The sequence below is a fragment of the Balaenoptera acutorostrata genome, chromosome 16 (genome assembly GCF_949987535.1).
Source record: "Balaenoptera acutorostrata chromosome 16, mBalAcu1.1, whole genome shotgun sequence".
Lineage (NCBI taxonomy): Eukaryota > Metazoa > Chordata > Mammalia > Artiodactyla > Balaenopteridae > Balaenoptera > Balaenoptera acutorostrata.
The window spans coordinates 66,445,285-66,470,350 of NC_080079.1; the positions used below are offsets into that span (position 1 = coordinate 66,445,285).

Below are 25,066 nucleotides of genomic sequence, written 5' to 3' on the forward strand. Positions count from 1 at the left end.
ACCTCAGTACCTCAGTGAGAATCTTACCCAATCCCTGACTCTCCTCCTTCCCTGACCTCAGGCAGCAGAGAGCTTCAAGAGCATGAAGCCCATGGGCCATGTTCTCTGTCACTGGAGTCTTCCGAATGGCCTAGAGATACCAGTGGAGACCTGGCCTTGCTCACTCGTGCCTCCCCTGGCAGCCCAGTACCAGGCAAAGCAACTAAGGTAAATCTAAGTCCATCCCATCCACTCTTTTAGGCCTCAGAATCCAGTCCATGAAAGAGCATCCCCAGACCTAGGACTAATGAGTAGAAGTGGGAGAGAGTGGGAAGGAAAAAGAAATAACGAATTTCCTGTGACATCCAGTTTACTAGCTTGGGTGAGCTTGTCTGATTAACTTCATGTAGATTGGGAAGAAAACTAGTCATTAGAACAAGAGCTGAAAGTTCTAAGTTTTCTCCATCAGTGCTTCAGACAGAAGAAAGTCATCTGTTTTGTCTGAAAATTCCAGTGTCAGAGGTTCTGTCACTCTAACCCCTGCAGGAGCTAAGACTTAGGTGTCATTGTTAGTTGTTTGCATTCTAGCATTTAGAGAGAGCCCAAGACCAATGTTCTTGGGGACATGGGCACACTGGGGAGCAGTTCCTTCAAAGGTGGGCATGGGGGGCTTGTGAAGGCCAGAGCGGACTTGGAAAACAAGCCTTGCACGTGTCCTAGGCCAGCCCTATCTCTCAATCCTTTTCTCCCCTGCCTCAGTACACAACAGTGCCTCCAGTAATGAAACCTCTGGGGATGAAACTCCTCTACAATGAACACGATGTGTTAAAACAAAATAACAGCTTCATAAATCATGCTAAACAGTGCTGCAATATATCAGATGGTTCAGCTGCAATATTCCTGCTGATCTATGCAGTCAGGGCACAAATCTATTCAGGCACAGTTTTGATTCATCCCCCAAAGCTGAAGGAAAACAGTCTACCCGGCCTCACTGGAGACTCTACCTTCCATCCTTCAGGTGTTCTGAGACCTCTTGCTCTCTGATCTTCCCAACCACAAAATTCATTCAATAAAATTAGTTATTGAGGGTCCACTAAGGACCAGATAAGGAGATTTAGTGGTTAAACACACACATACATCCCACACCATATGTTCACATGCAGGGAGAAATTAAGCAAATATTCATACTAATGTATCACATAGTATGATAAGCGTTGTGAAGAAAAAGAGTAAAATGGTATGAGGTCACATAAGAAGGGGACCTGACCAATTTGATGGGGAGGATTACATTGGAACATATGTAAAATTCCTAAGGTGGGGAAGAGTTTAATCTCTTCAAGGAATTAAAGGAAAGGACAGTACATCTTGCCAGAGAATGAGTGGGAGAAGCCCAATTGTATGCCGGCAATATCATGGGGAGCCATGGGGTCATTTAGTCGTTATTGTAAGAGCACATGGGAATCCCCAGAAATGTTTTCAGGAAGAGAGTTATTAGACCAAATGTGCATTAAATTTTTTTTTTTTTTTTGGCTGCGCCACACAGCTTGCAGGATCTTAGTTCCCCGACTAGGGATTGATCCCAGGCCCATGGCAGTGAAAGTGCTGAGTCCTAACCACTGGATTGCCAGGGAATTCACAATGCATTAAATTTTTTTAAATTTAAATTTTATGGACAATAGATTAAAGGGGAGGAAGAGTAGATGGGGGAGACAGGAGGCTGAGAAGTAGTCGCCATGAGAGGTGATGTTGATTTAGACTGGGTGGTAGTGGTAGATTTGGAACAAAGTGGATTCTGAGAATATTTAGGGGTAAGCTCAGTGGCACTTGGGTTGGATAGGAAATGAGGTGAGGAATAGGAGGTATCAGGATGATTCCGAGTGGGTGTGTCCTGCTCCGTGGCAGGAGATGCTACAAACTGGAAGAACATGGAGAAGGACTTGGATTTGGAAGGGAGGGATGCTTATGAGTTCAGTATTTGCCTTCAGATCAACTGATTACAATTTACAAAAAATTCCCTTCGGTCCATCTGCACTGAAAAACTTTTTGAACTCTGGGAAGTTTCAGGATTAATCCTGTATTAATAGAAGTGGGTAGAGAAATATTTGGTGGGGCAGGAGACTTTGGTATCATATTTATTACCTCCCCTGCCTTCTAAGGGTGGCTCTTTGATTCCTGGGCACACTGATGCCAATGCACAGGGACAAGGCTGAATTACTCTGTATCATAAAAGAATGAAAAAGCTGGGGTCTTGAGGGAAAATCCTCAAGGTCATGCACCATGTGCCGTTGGGTTGGAAAAAGGCAGGCTCCAGGGGATGCACAGGAGAGTGAAGGGGCTGGGGGACTTGGATGAAGAGAAATGTTGAGGTTGTGTCCTCTGAGGAGTGCACTGCAGAACCTCTTCCATATCTCCTCTCTAAAGTCTTCGGTGGATTTTCCTTTGCTCCCCATGGAGAGAGCTGACATTCAGGTTACACGGCGGCCAGGGTGAAAGTGAACCACTCTCAGGGAGATGGGCATGGGGGCTGACCAGAGAGATGGAGGTCTGTATGCACTTACCTCCTGGTTCAATCTGCCCTTTCAGTGCTAGAAGACAAGGGAACAGAAGAAAAATAAAAAGAACGCAAGGAAAAAATAAGGAAAGGGAAGGCAATGGAAAAGGAAGGAGGGGAAGAGGATATTGTATATTAAATTAACTCATGCTAAGGGCAAAGGTTAGTGACTTTCAAAAGAAGGATAGCAAGTTGGCTTCCTCCTCTGCCCTTTCTTTGGGGGTATTCTAGGGATGGAGTGTGGATTTGTGTGCTGATTCAGGTATTTATTCATTCCTTCATTAAAGATTTATCGAGTACCTTTTCTGTGTGAGGCAGGGGTACAAAGATAAGAGACATGATCCCTTTTTATGTTTGCAGGAAATTTACTATTCAGTGGGAAGAGAGGCAAACAGGCAGAAATAGATCAATGTGAGCCTTGCTATAATAAGTAGCAAGAATAAAAGAATAAAAATGGGGCTTCTGGGTCAACACTGGAAACTGCAGGAATGCTTTACTCAGAAGGTAGAAGAAAGAACATGAATTTTCCCAGCAGGTAATAGTGGGGTGAAGAGGGAAGCTATATCTGATATTTGGAAGAAAATAAATTGACTGGGGCTGATTTAAACAGAATACTTACTGGAAGGATATTAAATAGTTCACAGAATTGCCAGGAGGGCTAAAGCCACTTTTGGAAAATGGGACAGGAGTAAGTTAGGCTAGGCAAAGCCCAAGATCAAGGCAGAATGACGCCACAGAGCAAGTTGGGTATAAACACTACTGTCGCTGCTGCTGAACAACTGTAAACCCCAATTGCAGCCCTGGTGCTGCCGCCCTTAGCAATCCCTGCAGCTGCCACTATGGCCTCTGCTCACCACCAGGGTGGATCCTTACCCTCCCTGCTTCTTTGCATTAATCTCTCTGATTGAAAGTTGGGAGTGGGCACATCTGATTGGTTGGGCCTAGGTCACGTGCTGCCTCCCTAGTGGCAAGGGAGTCTGGGAAGCTAATAAGTGGCTTTTTCAGCTTCTGTGATGGAGATGGGGGGAGGGGGAGCAAGGATGAATTAGAGTCTTACATGTAGATTCAAAAAGAGAGCCAGTCCTCTAACTAGGAAGGGAATTCAAATGATAGGCAGTCCTCTTCTCCAAAGGAAGGGAGAAAGTGTTAAGGCAAAAGAAGGATTACGTACAGGTAATTGTATGTGAACATGTAAAAAGGTTCAAAGGCATGAGCCATCATAACAGTGCTGGGAGGCCTTCTAATAAAAGGAGATGGGAGAGAAGAAAGGGAAGGCTGGGAAGGTAGACAGGGGACTTATTTTGAAGGCCTTTTGACTTTCTTGTTAGAAGACTGTGGAAGATACATTTGGTTGCCCACTCAGTACCCATCCATCTTTCTTCCTTACCAGTGGAATTCTAATTTTGACTTAGGTAGCAATATACTCAGCTAAAAACACTTACTTTACTAGAATTCCTTGTAGCTAGTGGTAGCCATGTTACACAGTGCAAGTAAATGACATATAAACTGAGGGGTATTGTCTCTCCCCTTTCTAGCTGAATACTGATGTGAGGTCTGGAGATTTGGCAACCATCTTAGGACAATGAGACAACAAGCAGGGGATGAGGCCTATGCATTAAAAATGGCAAGCAGAAAGCTGGAAAGAGCCCTGTTCCCTGTTCCATCTGAGAATTGCCTATTCCCAGATTTCTTGAGACAAACCCCTTATGTGTTTAAGTCACTAGAGTTAGATTTTTCTGTTAATGACTGCTGAATGTGATCCTGACTGAAAGAGGGAAGGAAATCAGCTAGGAAACTAGTACAGTCATTTATAAGTGACTTGAATGGGGGCAGAAGAGGAGGGGATTGGGCAGAGAGGGGGGATTGTGCAGAGAGGAGGGACTGAAGATGTGAATGTGGTGAATGTGTATGTTCAGTCAAGTTTCAAATGGGATGGGGGCTGTGTGGATGGAATCTACTTCAGGTACCACAGAAAGCTATCCATAGCCTTAAGGTGTTAGGGAACTCCATAAGAACACCTGGAAAGCATGGAGTGGGAGGGAGATTGTGAAAGTGGGCGAAGGGAGCAGAAAGGGGATGTGCAGGGTCTCAAAGACTAACCTCATGATTTCCTTTTATTACTAAAAAAAATACTGGATCAATATACACATTTTAGAAAACTCAGTTAGACAAAAAACTATCTGTTAAGAAAATTAAAATCCCCCAAATCCCACCACCCAGAGATAATAATTACTGCTAACATTTTGGTTATTTCTTTCCAGCCCCCATTCACTCTCTCTTTTTTTCTGCCATTGTTGCCACATAAACGGTTATATAAATGAATTCTTTAACAAAAACGTGATCATAATATATACTGTTTTCCAAACTGTTCGACTTTTTGCATTTAGCAATGTATTGGGAAAGTCTTCCCATGTCATTAATATCATTTTAGTGGCTACATGCAGTGTTCCATCATGTGGATCTACCTATCATACTTAAGAAGTTGACCTTTTAAAAGTTTTTATTATCTCCCATTTCACACCACTTTTGGATGTGGTGGGGGAACCGTTGAAGGTGATTCTGGGATGGAAGGAGAGGTAGCATTAGCCTTGCCATCAGTTTTAATGAGATGATAGCTTGTTCAGTCTGTGATAGCCTGAAAATTCCCGCCAATATTTATCTTCATTTTATTTTTATTTTGTGAACAAGGAACAAGATTCTAGAACCGTTAGTTACTATTTAGTATAAAGGGAATAAAGACTATTCCCATTAGTGCAAACAGCGTATGTTTACAGCATTGACATTTACTGGCTTTTCTTTGACACATTTAACTTCTCTGCAGTCGGGCCATTTAGCGGGCAAATAGGGGAAATACAGCCGGAAGAGTACGGATTATTTTATGACAGCATCTGTTGGAAGTGGGTAAAAAGAAGTCACCCACTTCCGCAGCGAGCAGGGTTCGAACCTGCGCGGGGAGACCCCATTGGATTTCAAGTCCAACGCCTTAACCACTCGGCCATCGCTGCCACGGAAAAAGAAAGAAGGCGGAAACACTTTAGTGTCAAAACAACTGGGCACATGCGCACCAGCCTCACGAGTGGGCGGGGCTTACAACCTCCGCGAGCTCTGCTGTGTGAGAGGTGGCCGGGGCTGACTGCCCAAATTGCGGGGATTACCCCGTGAACGCGAAGAAATAATAGAAACTCCCTTAAGTAGTTTAAGTAAACGCCTTTAAAGGAGGGTCTTAGAAGCCCTTCCTTGCGCTCGGAAAATCGAAAGTCGCAACCCTGCTTGGCTTCTGGTCTCTGACCTGGTTTTTGCTCTCCCGCTTCCTCATTACATCACCGAGAGAACTGTGAAACAAAGAGTCGTCTCGCTCAGTGCTCCGGGCCCGCGCCCTGGAAAGTTTCTGCGTCTCCGGCTGCGTTTGCCGCGTTGGTCGCGTCGGTCGCGTCGAGCTCTCCTCTTTCTGCGGAATGAGAGGGAGGTGTGAGTGAAGGCGTGAGGAGTCGGCCGCTGCCCGCGGGCTCGTTTCTCGCAGGCTCCTGCTCATGCAGTCATCTTTCATTCTTCTCCCCACAATGACTCCCTCGTTGCTGAGCCCTACTGGAAGAAATCGTGTCCCGAGTGTTTCCCAAGCTTTCTCAAGTGATGGGGACACTTGCAGGTGGTTTGAGAACAAAGTTCTGTGCATTAGGTCTGCATTTTACCTTTAAATGCCATTAATTTCCTCCCTTGTTAAGTGTAGCTACTGCGCTAGGTGCTTTATATACGTTATTTCGTTGAAGTTCTCAGAACCGGGTAGGTCTGTACCATGGTCGCTCACCTCAGAGAATGAGGCGGGGAACGAGGCACGAGAATTGGCGCCGGTGATACCAGGGCGCACGCGCAGCTCCGTAGCACGTGGCGCCCCGAAAGCAGCAAGTTGTGTGTTGATGGAAGATTTCCAGAAAACAGTAGGGACCTTTTACTAGTTTAAGTATTTGTAACTGTTCAGGGGAACTTCTCCATCTTTCTCATAATGTTACATTTCATATTAAGGCAGGAAGGCAAATCCTTGCCCTTTGGAAGGCCAGATGTTAAGTGACCTCACTTGATATTTGGGTGAATTTTCTTGAGACTTTTCAGTACCATTTCTCTTAACTAAATAAAGGTGCTAAGTGTCTAAATCCATTTAATTGTGGAAGGAGAGCAAAATACTTGAAAATTGCAAGAATAAGTTTTATCTAATTTGAGATTTTGCTTTTAGAAATTTTCTCTTTTTGTTTTTAATTTGGCAGAGCTACACGGGTGGTTTCCATTTCTCTATGAATCTTATATGGGAGCAATGTTATTCCTGACATTCCCAGGCATAAATTTTATCTATATGAACATTCCTTGCACTTTTCCAATAGGATACTATCCAAGAAGAAGTAAAGTTTTGTCTTTTTTCTTTTTATCTCTTAGATTCTGTGTGTGCTGAGATAACCTATAATTTAATCTTACTATTTATTAGTTGTATCTTGAAGTCTTTTAGAAATTCCTACCTTCTGTGCAGTTGAATGATAATATTTAACGGAAAGTTCTCTTACTCTTCTCTTCCTCTTTTAAGAATTTTCTTCACTTGCCTAAAAGCGTGACAGTAATGGGAATTGATTGCGGTTAAAATAGTTCAATCAGAAATTCTACTGAGGTTTTTTTTTTTTTTTTTTGGTGAGGGGAAGGGGAGACAGCAAAGGAAAAGAATATATTACAAAGTTAATGTGTATTTGGTAAGAACAATTGTGATTAATTTTTCTTTGCGGCATTTCAAAAGTGAAATGCCTAGATTTAACATTTAATTTTCAGCTTATTTGAGTTACTGTAGGCTTTAAAAAAAATCATACTGCCTTTTTAAATGATTTATATTGCTGAAATGAGCCAAGAGATCAAAATTATTATAGGTTTTATTTTTAAAAAGTGTGGATTTCCAAATGAGTTCTTTTCCAACCTTAGGTCTTTAGCATTGCCATTTAATGTAGTGAGTGACAAATAACAGAAAAAGAAGTAAAATACATATCTTCTAACCCAATTACGGCATAAATATAATATCATTCATGACAATAACATCATAAAAACTTGAGTTGCAACCATGGACATTTTACTTGGTAAAGGGCGCCTGTGATTCTGATTGCCTCCTCCTCCATGCCACCCCCAGATTCTGTTCCTTTATGTGGTAGTTTTTATTAAGCCAATTTGGGTGTGGAAGGCAAATATTTGTGGCTTTCACTCAAACTTTCTTGATGCCACTTTCACAGGCAGAATACTGAGAGGGATGGGGCATATGTTTGGGAGCAGTGTGACATTTCTTTGTTCTTTTATAGCAAATCAAAACTTATGTTGAATTATTTTGGTGGTTTTTTCCCCTGGAATTTTAATAAATCAGAATTTTAATGCTGGAAGAAACATTAAAGCTAGTCCAGTCCCTTTATTTACAGATAGGAAACTGTGGCCCATGAGTGGTTGCCCAAGGTCACATAGCTAATTAGTGGCAGATTCAAGACTATAATTTGTTATATTAGCCTAGTGTTCTTGCTAGATTTTGTTGCCCTCGTGTATTCTTTGTTAGTCTCTGGCTCAGTGGCATGTAGATCTAGAAGTGCGTATATGGCAGTAGAGAGAGCCAACGGTGGGGGAGAGTTGTGAGTTGAATGTTGAAAGCCTATGAGATGTCAGATGCTGAATATATTGTGGTGGATGATTTTTGTTCTTTTTTCCAGTATCCATCGTCCCAACGGGTAATGACACTTCAATTGCACTTAAGGAGGACCACCCCTCCCCACTGGATGCAAACTTACTTCGCCTGTTAATCAAGGTATCCCACCCTGCTCTGGGTAAGGGGTGGGCATGTGACTTATATTGGTTTTCTGTTGTTGCATAATAAATTGCCACAAACTTAGTGGCATAAAACAACATGAATTTATTATCTTACAGTTTCTGTGGTTCAGGAGTGTTGTCGTGAGTTGACTGTGTCCTCTGCTCAGGGTCTTTTACCAGTTTTCAAGGTGCTGACTGGGACTTCGGTCTCATGTAAGGCTTGGGGCCCTCTTCGAAGATCACTACTTGTTACCAGAATTCAGTTCCTGTGGTTGCAGGACTTGTTGGCTGTCAGTGGAGGACCTCTCTGAGTTCCTAGAGGCTGCCCATTGTACCTTGCCATGTGGCCCTCTCTACAGCTTGGTAGTTGGCTTCTTCAAGGCAGCAGGAGAATTGCTCTCTAGTCTACTACAGTAGAGTTTTATATAATATGATGTAATCACAGCGGTGACTATTCATCATATCACAAATCCTGCTCAAGTGAGGAGGATTATATAGGCTGTGTACAGGATGGGCAGGGATCTTGGGGGCTATCTTTGAATCCTGCCCACCACACAACTCAAGCTGGGCCAGTCAGAGCCTCTCAGAATCCCTGTTCTTGCCATTACACGATTGTATTTTTATGGGCATCCTATACAACACACTCACATAGTAGCCAATGAGAGGTGATCAGAGTGTGGAAATTTAAACTTAGCTGCCTTGTATGCTTTTGTACTTCATTTGAAAGGAGTAGAGTTGGCAACAACTGCAGAGTTTGAGAGGCTTAGCCACCATTGACAATTCTTGATTTTAATTCTATATTGACTGGAGAATAACCCCAGCTGTACATTTGTGACAACATATATAAGGGGCGCTTAGTTCAAGGTTAGACAAAAAAAATTACTAAGTTATTGGCAACAAAACCCTCATGAAGATTTAGTTGTTAAATTACAGGCATCATGAAAAGTGATGGAAATGATTATCATGGAATTACCACATTGCAAATGACTGTACTTTTGAAGTCTAAGCAATTAGTTGTGGATTGCTTTTTGGTCATTATATTGCTTATACATACATGTTTTAAGAAGACTGGAGATATATCCTAGTCAGGACTAGAGCAGCTTATTTATTGGATTTTCCTACCTAATCAGTCCTCTAATGCCATGACCAATTAAGAAATACAATCAAGATTGATGGAATCCTCTTTCCTTAAACATATGATACCAGTGTGATATTCAGCCTTGAGTTCTCCAAGGTAGTATCCACTTATTTTGGAACAGCAGAGATCCGGGGACCTACTAAAGACATCTTAATATACTGCCCAGTTAAATATCAAAAGGGCAGAATAAATTTATTAAGGATGAGATCTTATACCCAGCTTATTTATAAGAACTGAATTGATGCTTTATAAAACTGTCTGGACTGGCTCTATCTATAGAATTGATGGTACTGGGGTTTCCAGGTGGTTTATTTATAAAGACAACTGAAATTATGAACAGAGATCATAAAAATAATTTTAAGAATTATATCAAAATACAGGTATGATCATTGGATTATGGTTAAAATTGACTGGGAAACAACTAGACTCACAGACCAGTTTTCTTATAACTTTAAGGAATTATAACTATAACACTGTCCTGCTTCTTTATAAAAGAATGCTGTCTGTTATTAATTCTGATTTCTCTTTGGGGCTAGTAAATTATATAGGAAAATCAAGTGCTGACCTTAGGGAGTTCATCTATGCTCATGCATTAAATATACAAACATGTCTCCTAAAGCCATGTTTTGGGATTTTTTGTTAAATAGCAATACATAACTAACGAATTCAGTCCCCCCACCCCATAACTAGATTCCTTTGCTCTCCCTTCCATGTTTCTATCAAATGTTTCCAGTTCACCCAGCAGGTGGGAGAGTACTCATGATTCATGAAAATGCCTAGTACAGTGCTTAATTTTTTAGTAGGTACTTGATACTTGATAGTTCTCTTTTTATTATGAAAACAATATAATAATGTTAATAAAAAGTTTGAAAAAATAGAAAAAACTCAGCCTGACCCACTAAGCCTTTTTTTTTTGTATTTCTACTTTGTCTTTCTCCTTATACTTACATATGTTTTTGCATAGTTTTAATTGTGTGTGTGATGGTTTTTCTGCTTTTGTTTTATAGAGGTAGATTCATGTAACATAAAATTGACCATTTTAACCGTTAAAGTGTACACTGCAGGGGCTTCCAGTACATTCATGATGTGCAACCATCACCATTATCTACTACAGAACATTTTCATCATTCTAGAAGGAAACCCTGTACCCATTAAGCACTCATTCCCCACTTCTCCACTCTCTCCATTCTCTGGCAATCACTAATCTGTTTTCTGCTTCTATAGGTTTGCCTACTCTGTACATTGCATATAAATGGAATCATATGATGTGTGGATTTTTGTGTCCAGGTTTTCACTTAGCATGATGTTTTCAAGGTTCATATGTGGTTATACAATGTATCACTACTTCATTTCTTTATTTTTGTGTGTTTGTTTTGACAATAATTTACTGTGTTGCCTTTAAAAATTGTGATAAAATATGCATAACATAAAATATGCCATTTTAACTATTTTTTTTTTAAATAAGCTTTTTTTGGTGTGTGTACATGGCACTACAGTTACTCTTTTATTTATTTATTTATTTATTTATGGCTGTGTTGGGTCTTCATTTCTGTGCGAGGGCTTTCTCTAGCCGTGGCAAGTGGGGGCCACTCTGCATCGCGGTGCGCGGGCCTCTCACTGTCGCGGCCTCTCTTGTTGCGGAGCACAGGCTCCAGACGCGCAGGCTCAGTAATTGTAGCTCACGGGCCCAGTTGCTCCGCGGCATGTGGGATCTTCCCAGACCAGGGCTCGAACCCATGTCTCCTGCATTGGCAGGCAGATTCTCAACCACTGCGCCACCAGGGAAGCCCCATTTTAACTATTTTTAAGTGTACAATTGAGGGGCATTGAGTACAATTACAGTGTTGTACAACCATCACTACTATCCATTTCCAGAACTTTTTCATCATTCCAAGTGGAAATTCTGTACCTATTAAATATCCTTCCCTCCCTCCAGCCCCTGGTAACCTCTGTTCTCCTTTCTGTCTCTATAGGTATCTCGTATAAGTAGAATCATACCATATTTATCCTTTTGTGTCTGGCTTATTTCACTTAACATAATATTTCCAAGGTTTATCCATCTTGCAGCATGTATCATAATTTCCTTTCTTTTTTGGCGGAATAATATTCCATTGTATGTGTATAGCACCACATTTTGTTTATCCATTTGTCTAATGATGGATACTTGGGTTGTTTCTATCTTTTGCTTATTGTGAATAACCCTGCTGTCAACATTGGTGCACAAGTATCACTTCATTTCTTTTTAAGGTTGAATAATATTCCATTGAATAGGTATACTGCATTTTGTTTATCTGTTCACCATTGGGTTGTTTCTACTTTTTGGCTATAATTATGAATAATGCTGCTATGAACATTCATGTACAAGAATTTGAACATCTGTTTTCAGTTCTCATGGGTAGATACCTGGGATTGGAATTGTGGGGTCATAGGGTTCTTTTATGTTTAACTCTTTGAGGAACTGCCAAACTGTTTTCCAGTGGCTGCATCATTTTACACTCCCATCAGCAATGTATGAGGGTTCCAATTTTTCTACATTCTAACCAACACTTATTTTCCATTTTTAAAAACTATAGCATCTTAGTAGGTATGAAGTGGTATCTCACTGTAGGTTAGATTTGTGTTTCCCTAATGACTAATGATGTTGAGCTATTTCCATGTGCTTATTGGCCATTAGTATATCTCCTTTGAAGAAATGTCTATGTAAGTCCTTTGCCTATTTTTAAAAATCAAAAAATAAATTGATATATAGCATTGTGTAGGTTTAAGGTATACAATGTATTGATTTGATACATTTATATATTGCAATATGATTACCATCATAGCATTAACTAACACCTCTATCACATCACATAATTATTATTTCATTTTTTATGGTGAGAAAAATTAAGATCTAGTCTCTTTGAAATCTGTAATACAGTGTGTTTCCTATAGTCACTATGTTGTGCATCAGATCTTCAGGACTTATTTATCTACTAGTTGCAAGTTTGTTCCCTTAAATAACATCTCCCCAATTTCCCTACCCCCAGCCCTTGGTAACCACCATTCTAGTCTCTATTTTCACGAATACAGCTTTAAACATATTCCACATATTAGTGATATCATACAGTATTTGTCTTTCTCTGTCTGAGAAAGACATTACTTAACATTATGCCCTCAAGGGCCATCTACGTTGTCACAAATTCCTTTGCCCATTTTTGAACTAGATTTTTGTGGGGTTCCTTTTCTTGGTGTTAAAAATATATTCTCTGTTTGTGTCACCGTGGTTATTATTTTAATGGTTGCATGATAGTCCGAGTAGATGTATTATATTTCATTTTCTTATTCTTTTGTCTCTTAATCTTCCTAAGTCAACATCAGTTCCACACTGTAGATTCTTTTTTTTTTTTTATAACATCTTAATTGGAGTATAATTGCTTTACAATGGTGTGTTAGTTTCTGCTTTATAACAAAGTGAATCAGTTATACATATGTTCCTGTAGATTCTTATTTTATCGTGTTTCTATTTTGCACATACACTCTTTCCCAAATTTGAGATATGTTAATGCACCATTTTTCAGAGGGCCCTCTGCAGGACACCTGCACCAGGATTACCCAGGTGAATGTGTGCATGTATGTATCTGTGTGTGCGTGGGAGGGGGGCATGTTGAAAATTCACATTTTCAGGCCTTGTTCTAGGCCTTTCATATTAGAATGTGTGGGGACATGGCTCGTCTTTATTTTTTTATTTTTTTAATTTTTTAGATTTTAACTTAAATTTTAAATTTTTGGGGGGGGACGTTGCTTGTCTTTCAAAACAGTGATACATATTACTTGGAGAAATACTGCGTACTTTTAATAAAGCTACTTTTTTCCATTTACCCTACCTTAAAGATATTTCCATGTTGATATGGTTAGCCAGCTACATCATCACTTTAATGTCCATATCGTAGGACATTTAGATTATTTGTAGTTATTCATGGTTACAAGCTATGTTGCTTGCTTCCTTGTACACATTCATCTTTAAATACTAGGCTGGTTATTTCTTTGGGAAAAATCCCTAGATATGTAATTTCTGGTCAAAAGTATGTATTTTAAAAAAGGTATTGGTACTTGTTGTCAAATTGCCCTTCAGAGATGTTTTCCCAATTTGTTTTCACACCCAAAGTGTCTTAGTATCTGTTTCTCTGCACTCTTGACTTTCTTATGCCCACACTCTTAACATTCTGCTAAATTTTGATAATAAACAATGAAAAGTATCTTCTTGTTGTTTTGACTAATTAACTGTTATGTGAATTGTCCTTTTTGCAATAGGTAAAATCCTTCATATTATTTTCTTCTGCTAGATTATTCACTTTTTCAGGATCAGATATGTTTTTGAGTCTTATATTTCTTGTATGTGTCCTTACTGGAGGCTTGTCCTAGGTAGGCACTCAATAAATTTTTATCTGTTTGATTTGAATTCCCAGCAACAGCAGATTCTTCAACTCTCGCTTCCAGATTCAGAATACGTTATACGATTGTTGATCTTTCAGTCCCATCTGCACACTGATTCTGACCATAGTTGTGGTCCATCTTCACACAGTTCTTAGGTTAATATTTTTTAAAAAAAGACAAATAATTTGAATTAATTAAAATGTAGCATTAATACCTGAACAAAGGTTAAAGGAAGTTTAATTGATTGGCCAGAAAAAGAGAAAGGGAAAGAGTTATTTAATAAGATCTCAAGTCTATAAGTGGGTATTACATAAATGATAGAAGGAACTGAAACTGCTCCTGGAAGAGTTTAGGCTGGACATAATAAAAACAATCCCAGTGTGGTTGTTATGAGACAAAATAAATTCCCTGGTGGAGGGTAAGTGTTTTCTGAAAATCTGTCTCCTTCTTAGTGGTCCAGGTGCAGCCTTTTCATGGAAAGGGAAACTTTTAGTCTGAAGGATAGGGACTGTGGCTTCTGCTTTTGTTTTTTAATCTCTTAAGGCCAGTGTCAAATTTAGGTTCTGGCCATGAGGGAGCTCCCAGAATGTTCACTTATAAGTGTGACTAAAACATCAATGGCAAGTAATGGGATGGAGAAGGTGGCGTTTTCCTTAATGGCTCTCAGGAAGAAAAGTAAATATGGTAGGAAGGAGTAAAACACTTGGAGTGATGGGAAGGGCTAATCATGGGGTATTTGTGGGCAACATGTTCCAGTAATGAAAGATGTTGCTGAGATTGGTTCAAGATGGTGGAGTAGAATGAGGTGCTCTCACTCCCTCTTGTGAGAGCACCGGAATCACAACTAACTGCTGAACAGTCATCGACTGGAAGACACTGGAACTCACCAGAAAAGATACCCCACATCCAAAGACAAAGGAGAAGCCACAATGAGATGGTAAGAGTGGCACAATCACAATAAAATCAAATCCCATAACTGCTGGGTGGGTGACTCACAGACTGGAGAAGACTTATACCACAGAAGTCCACCCACTGGAGTGAAGGTTCTGAGCCCCATGTCAGGCTTCCCAACCTGGGGGTCCGGCAACGGGAGGAGGAATTCCTAGAGAATCAGACTTTGAAGGCTAGCGGGATTTGATTGCAGGCCTTTGACAGGACTGGGGGAAAGAGAGACTCCACTCTTGGCACACACAAAGTAGTGTGCGCATTGGGACCCAGGGGAAGAAGCAGTGACCCCACAGGAGACTGAACCAGACCTACCTGCTAGTGTTGGAGGGTCTCCTGAAGAGGCAGGGGGTGGCTGTGTCTCGCCATGAGGACAAAGACACTGGCAGCAGAAGTTCTGGGAGGTACTCCTTGGTGTGAGCCCTCCCAGAGTCCGCCATTAGCCCCACTAAAGAACCCTGGTAGGCTCCAGTGTTGGGTCACCTCAGGCCAAACAAGCAACAGGGAGGGAACCCAGTCCCACCCATCAGAGGAGAAGTGGATTAAAGTTTTACTGAGTTCTGCCCACCAGAGCAACAGCCAGCTCTACCAACCACCAGTCCCTTCCATCAGGAAACTTGCACAAGCCTCTTAGATAGCCTCATTCACCAGAGGGCAGACAGGAGAAGCAAGAAGAACTACAATCCTGCAGCCTGTGGAACAAAAACCACATTCACAGAAAGATAGACAAGATGAAAAGGCAGAGGGCTATGTACCAGATGAAGGAACAAGATAAAACTCCAGAAAAACAACTAAATGAAGTGGAAATAGGCAAGCTTCCAGAAAAAGAATTCAGAATAATGACAGTGAAGATGATCCAGGACCACAGAAAATAAATGGAGGCAAAGATCGAGAAGATGCAAGAAATGTTTAACAAAGACCTAGAAGAATTAGAGAACAAACAAACAGAGAAGAACAGTACAATAACTGAAATGAAAACTACACTAGAAGGAATCAATAGCAGAATAACTGAGGCAGAAGAACGGATAAGTGACCTGGAAGACAGAATGGTGGAATTCACTGCCATGGAACAGAATAAAGAAAAAAGAATGAAAAGAAATGAAGACAGCCTATGAGACCTCTGGGACAACATTAAACACACCAACATTCGCATTGTAGGGGTCCCAGAAGGAGAAGAGAGAGAGAAAGGACCCGAGAAAATCTTTGAAGAGATTATAGTCGAAAACTTCCCTAACATGGGAAAGGAAATATCCACCCAAGTCCAGGAGGCACAGAGAGTCCCATACAGGATAAACCCAAGGAGAAACACGCTGAGACACATAGTAATCAAATTGGCAAAAATTAAAGACAAAGAAAAATTACTGAAAGCAGCAAGAGAAAAATGACAAATAACATACAAGGGAACTCCCATAAGGTTAACAGCTGATTTCTCAGCAGAAGCTCTACAAGCCAGAAGGGAGTGGCATGACATATTTAAAGTGATGAAAGGGAAGAAGCTACAACCAAGATTACTCCACCCGGCAAGGACCTCATTCAGATTCGATGGAGAAATCAAAAGCTTTACAGACAAGCAAAAGCTAAGAGAATTGAGCACCACCAAACCAGCTCTACAACAAATGTTAAAGGAACTTCTCTAAGTGGGAAACACGAGAAGAAAAGGACCTACAAAAACAAACCCAAAACAATTAAGAAAATGGTCATAGGAACATACATATCGATAATTACCTTAAACGTGAATGGATTAAATGCTCCAAACAAAAGACACAGGCTTGCTGAATGGATACAGAAACAAGACCCATATATATGCTGTCTACAAGAGACCCACTTCAGACCTAGGGGCATATACAGACTGGAAGTGAGGGGTGGAAAAAGATATTCCATGCAAATGGAAATCAAAAGAAAACTGGAGTAGCAATTCTCATATCAGATAAAATAGACTTTAAAATAAAGAATGTTACAAGAGACAAGGAAGGACACTACATAATGATCAAGGGATCAATCCAAGAAGAAGATATAACAATTATAAATATATATGCACCCAACATAGGAGCACCTCAATATATAAGACAACTGCTAACAGCTATAAAAGAGGAAATCAACAGTAACACAATACTAGTGGGGGACATTAACACCTCACACCAATGGACAGTTCATCCAAACAGAAAATTAATGAGGAAACACAAGCTTTAAATGACACAATAGACCAGATAGATTTAATTGATATTTATAGGACATTCCATCCAAAAACAGCAGGTTACACTTTCTTCTCAAGTGCGCACGGAACATTCTCCAGGATAGATCACATCTTGGGGCACAAATGAAGCCTCAGTAAATTTAAGAAAATTGAAATCATATCAGTCATCTTTTCTGACCACAATGCTATGAGATTAGAAATGAATTACAGGGAAAAAAAGGTAAAAAACACAAAGACGTGGAGGCTAAACAATACGTTACTAAATAACCAAGAGATCACTGAAGAAGTCAAAGAGGAAATCAAAAAATACCCAGAGACAAATGACAATGAAAACACGATGATCCAAAACCTATGGGATGCAGCAAAAGCAGTTCTGAGAGGGAAGTTTATAGCAATACAAGCCTACCTCAAGAAACAAGAAAAATCTCAAATAAACAATCTAACCTTACACCTAAAGGAACTAGAGAAAGAAGAACAAACATAGCCCAAAGTTAGCCGAAGGAAAGAAATCATAAAGATCAGAGCAGAAACAAATGAAATAGAAACAGGAAACAATAGCAAAGATCCATAAAACTAAAAGCTGGTTATTTGAGAAGATAAACAAAAGTGATAAACCGTTAGCCAGATTCATCAAGAAAAAGAGGGAGAGGACTCAAAGCAATAAAATTAGAAATGAAAAAGGAGAAGTTACAACAGACACCACAGAAATACAAAGCATCCTAAGAGACTACTACAAGCAACTCTATGCCAATAAAATGGACAACCTGGAAGAAATGGACACATTCTTAGAAAGGTATAAACTTCCAAGACTGAACCAGGAAGAAACAGAAAATATGAACAGACCAATCACAAGGAATGAAATTGAAACTGTGATTAAAAATCTTCCAACAAACAAAAGTCCAGGACCAGATGGCTTCACAGGTGAATTCTATCAAATATTTAGAGACGAGCTAACACCCATCCTTCTGAAACTCTTCCAAAAAATTATGGAGGAAGGAACACTCCCAAATTCATTCTATGAGGCCACCATCACCCTGATACCAAAACCAGATAAAGATAGTACAAAAAAAGAAAATTACAGACCAATATCACTGATGAATATAGGTGCAAAAATCCTCAACAAAATACTAGCATACAGAATCCAACAACACGTTAAAAAGATCATACACCATGATCAAGTGGGATTTATCCCAGGGATGCAAGCATTCTTCAATATACGCAAATCAGTCAATGTGATACACCATATTAACAAACTGAAGAATAAAAACCATATGATCATCTCAATAGATGCAGAAAAAGCTTTTGACAAAATTCAACACCCATTTATGGTAAAAACTCTCCAGAAAGTAGGCATAGAGGGAAGTTACCTCAACATAATAAAGGCCATATATGACAAACCCACAGCGAACATCATTCTCAATGGTGGAAAACAAACCATTTCCTCTAAGATCTGGAACAAGACAAGGATGTCCACTCTCACCACTGTTATCCAACATAGTTTTGGAAGTCCTAGCCATGGCGATCAGAGAAGAAATAGAAATAAAAGGAATCCAAGTTGGAAAAGGAGAAGTAAAACTGTCACTGGTTGAAGATGACATGATACTATACATAGAGAATCCTAAAGATGCCACCAGAAAACTACTAGAGCTAATCAATGAATTTGGTAAAGTTGCAGGATACAAAATTAATGCACAGAAATCTCTTGCATTCCTATGCACTAATGATGAAAAATCTGAAAGAGAAATTAAGGAAACACTTTCATTTACCATTGCAACAAAAAGAATAAAATACCTAGGAATAAACCTACCTAGGGAGACATAAGACCTGTGTGCAGAAAACTATTAGACACTGATGACAGAAGTTAAAGATGATACAAATAGATGGAGAGATATACCATGTTCTTGGATTAGAAGAATCAATATTGTGAAAATGACTCTACTACCCAAAGCAATCTACAGATTCAGTGCAATCCCTATCAAATTACCAGTGGCATTTTTTACAGAAGTAGAACAAAAAAAATCTTAAAATTTGTATGGAGACACAAAAGACCCCGAATAGCCAAAGCAGTCTTGAGGGAAAAAAACGGATCTGGAGGAATCAGACTCTCTGATTTCAGACTATACTACAAAGCTACAGTAATCAAGACAATATGGCACTGGCACAGAAACAGAAATATAGATCAATGGAACAAGATAGAAAGCCCAGAGATAAACACACGTACCTATGGTCAACTAATCTATGACAAAGGAGGCAGGGATATACAATGGAGAAAAGACAGTCTCTTCAATAAATGGTGCTGGGAATACTGGACAGCCACATGTAAAAGAATGAAATTAGAACACTCCCTAACACCATACACAAAAATAAACTCAAAATGGATTAGAGACCTAAATGTAAGACTGGACACTGTAAAACTCTTAGAGGAAAACATAGGAAGAACACTTTTTGACATAAATCACAGCAAGATTTTTTTGATCCACCTCCTAGAGTAATGGAAATAAAAACAAAAATAAACAAACGGGACCTAATGAAACTTAAAAGCTTTTGCAAAGCAAAGGAAACTACAAACAAGATGAAAAGACAGCCCTCAGAATGGGAGAAAATATTTGCAAACGAATCAACGGACAAAGGATTAATCTCCAAAATATATAAACAGCTCATGCAGCTCAATATTAAAAAAACAGACAACCCAATGCAAAAATGAGCAGAAGACCTAAATAGACATTTCTCCAAAGAAGACAGACAGATGGCCAAGAAGCACATGAAAAGCTGTTCAACATCACTAATTATTAGAGAAATGCAAATCAAAACTACAATGAGGAATCACCTCACACCACTTAGAATGGGCATCATCAGAAAATCTACAAACAACAAATGCTGGAGAGGGTTTGGAGAAAAGCAAACCCTCTTGCACTGTTGGTGGGAATGTAAATTGATACAGCCACTATGGAGAACAGTATGGAGGTTCCTTAAAGAACTAAAGATAGAATTACTATATGACCCAGCAATCCCACTACTGGGCATATACCCAGAGAAAACCATAATTCAGAAAGACACATGCACCCCAATGTTCATTGCTGCACTGTTTACAATAGTCAGGTCATGGAAGCAATCTAAATGCCCAGCAACAGATGAATAGATAAAGAAGAAGTGGTACATATATACAATGGAATATTACTCAGCCATAAAAAGGAATGAAATTGGGTCATTTGTAGAGACGTGGATGAATCTAGAGACTGTCATACAGAATGAAGTAAGTCAGAAGGAGAAAAACATATCGTATATTAACACATATATGTGGAACCTAGAAAAATGGTACAGATGAACTGGTTTGTAGGGTAGAAATTGAGACACAGATGTAGAGAACAAATGAATGGACACCAAGGGGGGAAAGCGGCGGGGGATGGTGGTGGTGATGTGATGAATTGTGAGATTGGGATTGACATATATACACTAATATGTATAAAATGGATAACTAATAAGAGCCTACTGTATAAAAAAATAAATAAGCTTCAAAAATTCAAAAAGGAAAAAAAATATGTTGCTAAACTATTTTCTAAGGAAGGTGTGTCCAGTAGGTACTTTTCAAGGAAGGTGAGTCCAGCTCTTCCTTTGCTAAGTGGCAAGTACAAGTTTAGGGCCATTACTGAATTGTTTCGAGCAATAGAAGAGAATACACATCGCCAGAAGTCCTCCTTGTGGCCCTTCTCCAAGCAGAGAACAGCCTCTTCCCTAAATGTTGAGTAAAGGCACTGAGGTGGGATATGGGTATGATCTCAGGAATGGAGAGCAGGTTGAGGGTGAGTGTTGAGGAATACAGAATTCCACTGTAGATGTATATAATATTTGAAATGCCTTTGACACATTCAAATAGATTTATCATGATTTGACTTGGTACCCTCTCAGGAAAAATCAAATCTTTTGAACTGGAAGTATAGTAGCAACTTGTCAAAGAAAATTTATGTGGGCCAGTTCATTTTTTAATCTCAGCTTTTTCAAAACTGAATTTTACTGATTTTTAAATTAAAAATTTAAATACGTGTAATACAGGTACATGGGTAACTCATTACAGTTTCTACTGCATTATTATTTTTTATTTTTGAGCAAGTACCTGTGTCACATAGCTAACCATTTACATTTTTAGCTATGTAATAGGCAACAGGGGACTGTGAACCCACTATTTTTCCCATCTTGGTGCGTTTCTCCCATAAACACTCTCCCAGGTTTTGTGTGTTTGCTGTCTGATCATTTAGGAGCTGGACTTGTTTGCTCAACTGTACAATTTTAATGGAGTCTTGAGAGGGAGAGAAGATAAGGGTGTGATCAATTTGCCATCCTTAACCTATTTCTTAATATTTTCTTGATAAGTTACAATGCACAGTTGTCTCTTGTAGACAGCATATATATGGGTCTTGTTTTTGTATCCATTCAGCCAGTCTATGTCTTTTGGTTGGGGCATTTAATCCATTCACATTTAAGGTAATTATCGATATGTATGTTCCTATGACCATTTTCTTAATTGTTTTGGGTTTGTTTTTGTAGGTCCTTTTCTTCTCTTGTGTTTCCCACTTAGAGAAGTTCCTTTAGCATTTGTTGTAGAGCTGGTTTGGTGGTGCTGAATTCTCTTAGCTTTTGCTTGTCTGTAAAGCTTTTGATTTCTCCATCGAATCTGAATGAGATCCTTGCCGGGTAGAGTAATCTTGGTTGTAGGTTCTTCCCTTTCATCACTTTAAGTATATCATGCCACTCCCTTCTGGCTTGCAGAGTTTCTGCTGAGAAATCAGCTGTTAACCTTATGGGAGTTCCCTTGTATGTTATTTGTCGTTTTTCCCTTGCTGCTTTCAGTAATTTTTCTTTGTCTTTAATTTTTGCCACTTTGATTACTATGTGTCTCGGCGTGTTTCTCCTTGGGTTTATTCTGTATGGGACTCTCTGCGCTTCCTGGACTTGGGTGGCTATTTCCTTTCCCATGTTAGGGAAGTTTTCGACTATAATCTCTTCAAATATTTTCTCTGGTCCTTTCTCTCTCTCTTCTCCTTCTGGGACCCCTATAATGCGAATGTTGTTGCGTTTAATGTTGTCCCAGAGGTCTCTTAGGCTGTCTTCATTTCTTTTCATTCTTTTTTCTTTAGTCTGTTCTGCAGCAGTGAATTCCACCATTCTGTCTTCCAGGTCACTTATCCGTTCTTCTGCCTCAGTTATTCTGCTATTGATTCCTTCTAGTGTAGTTTTCATTTCAGTTATTGTATTGGTCATCTCTGTTTGTTTGTTCTTTAATTCTTCTAGGTCTTTGTTAATCATTTCTTGCATCTTCTCAATCTTTGCCTCCATTCTTATTCCGAGGTCCTGGATCATCTTCACTATCATTATTCTGAATTCTTTTTCTGGAAGGTTGCCTATCTCCACTTCATTTAGTTGTTTTTCTGGGGTTTTTTCTTGTTCCTTCATCTGGTACATAGCCCTCTGCCTTTTCATCTTCTCTGTCTTTCTGTAACTGTGGTTTTTGGACCACAGGCTGCAGGATTGTAGTTTTTCTTGCTTCTGTTGTCTGCCCTCTGGTGGTTGAGGCTATCTAAGAGGCTTGATGGGAGGCTCTGGTGGTGGGTAGAGCTGACTGTTGCTGTCACAATGCACAGTTGTAATACTCAGGTCTTATAGAGTTACATGGACAAATGAAAAGATAATGAGAAACTAACATGTTGTGAGAGAGACTGTAAGTTAGAAGAAATTTTATCTAATTTTATTCTCTATGAGAATATCTCAATTACAAAACCGCTGCCCAATTTTTGTGTTGTTGGCTCATTATTCGAGTAAATATGTAGTAAGAAGTAAGGCCATTGTATCACTGATGGGCTCTTATTTATTATTATTTTTTTATCTTAAAGCAGAGTGCATTTTTAATTAGGAAGTTATATCAATAATAAGTGCTTAGAACACATAAAGTGGCTTCTCAGTTTGGGTGAAATTGGTAACATAAGGTTTTTACTTATCAAGAAGATAAAGTCAACAATGGTTGTAAAAATTATGATTTTTGAGATTTTATGACACTTTCTTTTCTAAGACTATGTACCACTCAGATATATGCGTAAAGTTTTACTCAGGAATTTTTGAAAATTTCTCTAGAATTACGAATACTGTGCGAAGTCAGACTGGGACTGTCCCTCCACGAGAGAAGGGAGAGTAGATGAAGAAACAGGTGGGTGGGAGACACCAATCAAATTATTAAATACTTTTGCGAGGTTAGCATTCAAGATTATTTGACCATAGGGTTATACATAAGAAATCTAACGTTTTCCTTTTAAAAGTTTTTTTCGTCTTCTAAAATGTCAGGAGCAAGAATCTTAAAAGGGCTTGGAAATTGCGAAAGTTGTGCTGATTTCTGGTTTTGCTTTTACATATTTTTTTAATTGACATGAAATTGACAAAACAAAAATTAACCATTTAAAAGTGAACAATTCAGTGGCATTTAGTACACTCACAGTGTTGTGCAACCATCACCACTATCCAGTTCCAAAACATTTTTATTATCCCCAAAAGATTACCAAGTCTTGATACTGATTCTTTTCTTAGGACATAAACTTGTACATTGGCTTCAAAATTTGGCTTAATATATCAGCCATTGTGGAAATCAGCCAATTTATTATATTCTGACCATTCAATTCCTTCAGAACTGCACTGTACACAGTTTATATTTTCTTATCAGAAAATCACAAAAGGATATTAATATCCTTCCTTCCTATTGTGTTCTTTGAATCTAGCAATGTAGAAATTAAACTAGAACATAGTATTCAAAAATTAGATTACCATTGTCTTTATTGTTTTTTGTTTTAGTATATTTAGAAGTGTACTGCTACAGGACTTTGAAAACATAGGCTACAGAGTAGGCATATCTCATAAAGAAATGGTTCATTTAACAAATAAGTTAATGGATCTGTAAATGTTTCTGCTTTTTTTTTTTTTTTTTTAACCAGCACATTATGCTCTCATTTGTCACATGCTATAGGATGATCATCATTGTCATTCCATGATGGAGATTCTCCTTTGAACAGGGCTTAAAGTGGGTGGCATTTCATGGAGAATAATTTCTGGTACCATTGGTTGGGGTTGGGGGGAGTAAAAGAAAAGGGAGTGGGGAAAGGGCCAGAGGCTGCTTTTATCTTTTCATTTTCTCCTAAAACTCTAATTTTTTAAAAATTAGATTGCCTTCAAATTCCTGCTTTTCTTATTAACAGCTGTTTGTTTATTTTGTAAATGAGATTTAGAAATTAATAAGGAAGCTTCAAAGGAAGCAACGTTCTCTCTGGAAAGCAGATTCTCGCCAGCTTTGGTTAGTTGTGGGTAGCAGTTAAGCCAAATTTGTTGTCTCATTCTGTCAATCAGATATACAGATTGCATACTTTTACAAATTTTAGAAAATATGATCTATACAGTTTTAAACATTGGTCTTTTTTGGACTTAACATTATGGAACAAGCATTATTCCATGAAAGTACTTTGTAAATGTCATTAAAAGTATGTTGCTGCTTAAAAGTTCATAATTTAATTCTCTTCATTTTCCACATTTGTACTGTGGAAGGTTATCTTTTTAGAAGGAGAGAGGAGGGAGCAGTTCCTTGCCTACAGTATTATTTTTGAATATACTTACTAATATCTTCTCATGTTGTCAAAGAGGCATAGACAAATTTGGTAAAACTGTGAAGCAGGCAATTGTTGGTGCTTAAAAATGATTATTACAATTTTGTGTTTTTCATTTCACGTCTTTTCCTTTTGAGACCTCCTTTTAGGTGTATGTACTTCCCATCTCCTCAGTTTACTGACCTTTTGCTGCTCAGTGTCTCATTCTTCTGGTCTGGTCCTTTTTGATTCACTTCTTCCGTTAAATATTTTCACAGTGTTTTCAGGTCCTATCTTAAAGCCTTTAAAGGCAGGAATTTGGAGACTATGATAAATAATTGAAGATGGTATTTTCCTTTTCCTTGCCTTTAATCTCAGCATAGAGGTGCTTGCTTACTTGAGTTTAGGGGTTAATAGAG

General features: G+C 39.0%; 1 protein-coding gene and 1 non-coding gene across 2 annotated transcripts in view; one reads left to right on the top strand and one right to left on the bottom strand.

Moving 5' to 3' along the window:
- Positions 1 to 5,453: 5,453 nt before the first annotated feature.
- TRNAS-UGA (transfer RNA serine (anticodon UGA)) lies at positions 5,454 to 5,535 on the bottom strand. The gene has a single exon. It is a non-coding gene; the product is annotated as a tRNA-Ser (tRNA).
- Positions 5,536 to 6,014: 479 nt separating this feature from the next.
- Positions 6,015 to 25,066, top strand: part of CTNNA3 (catenin alpha 3) — a 1,789,299-nt gene continuing 1,770,247 nt past the window's right edge. Inside the window, exons 1-2 of the mRNA XM_007167816.2 lie at positions 6,015 to 6,206; positions 8,248 to 8,342. Of these exons, the coding sequence (XP_007167878.2) occupies positions 6,161 to 6,206; positions 8,248 to 8,342 (141 nt within the window). The 5' untranslated portion in view covers positions 6,015 to 6,160. The remainder of the gene's footprint in view (positions 6,207 to 8,247; positions 8,343 to 25,066) is intronic.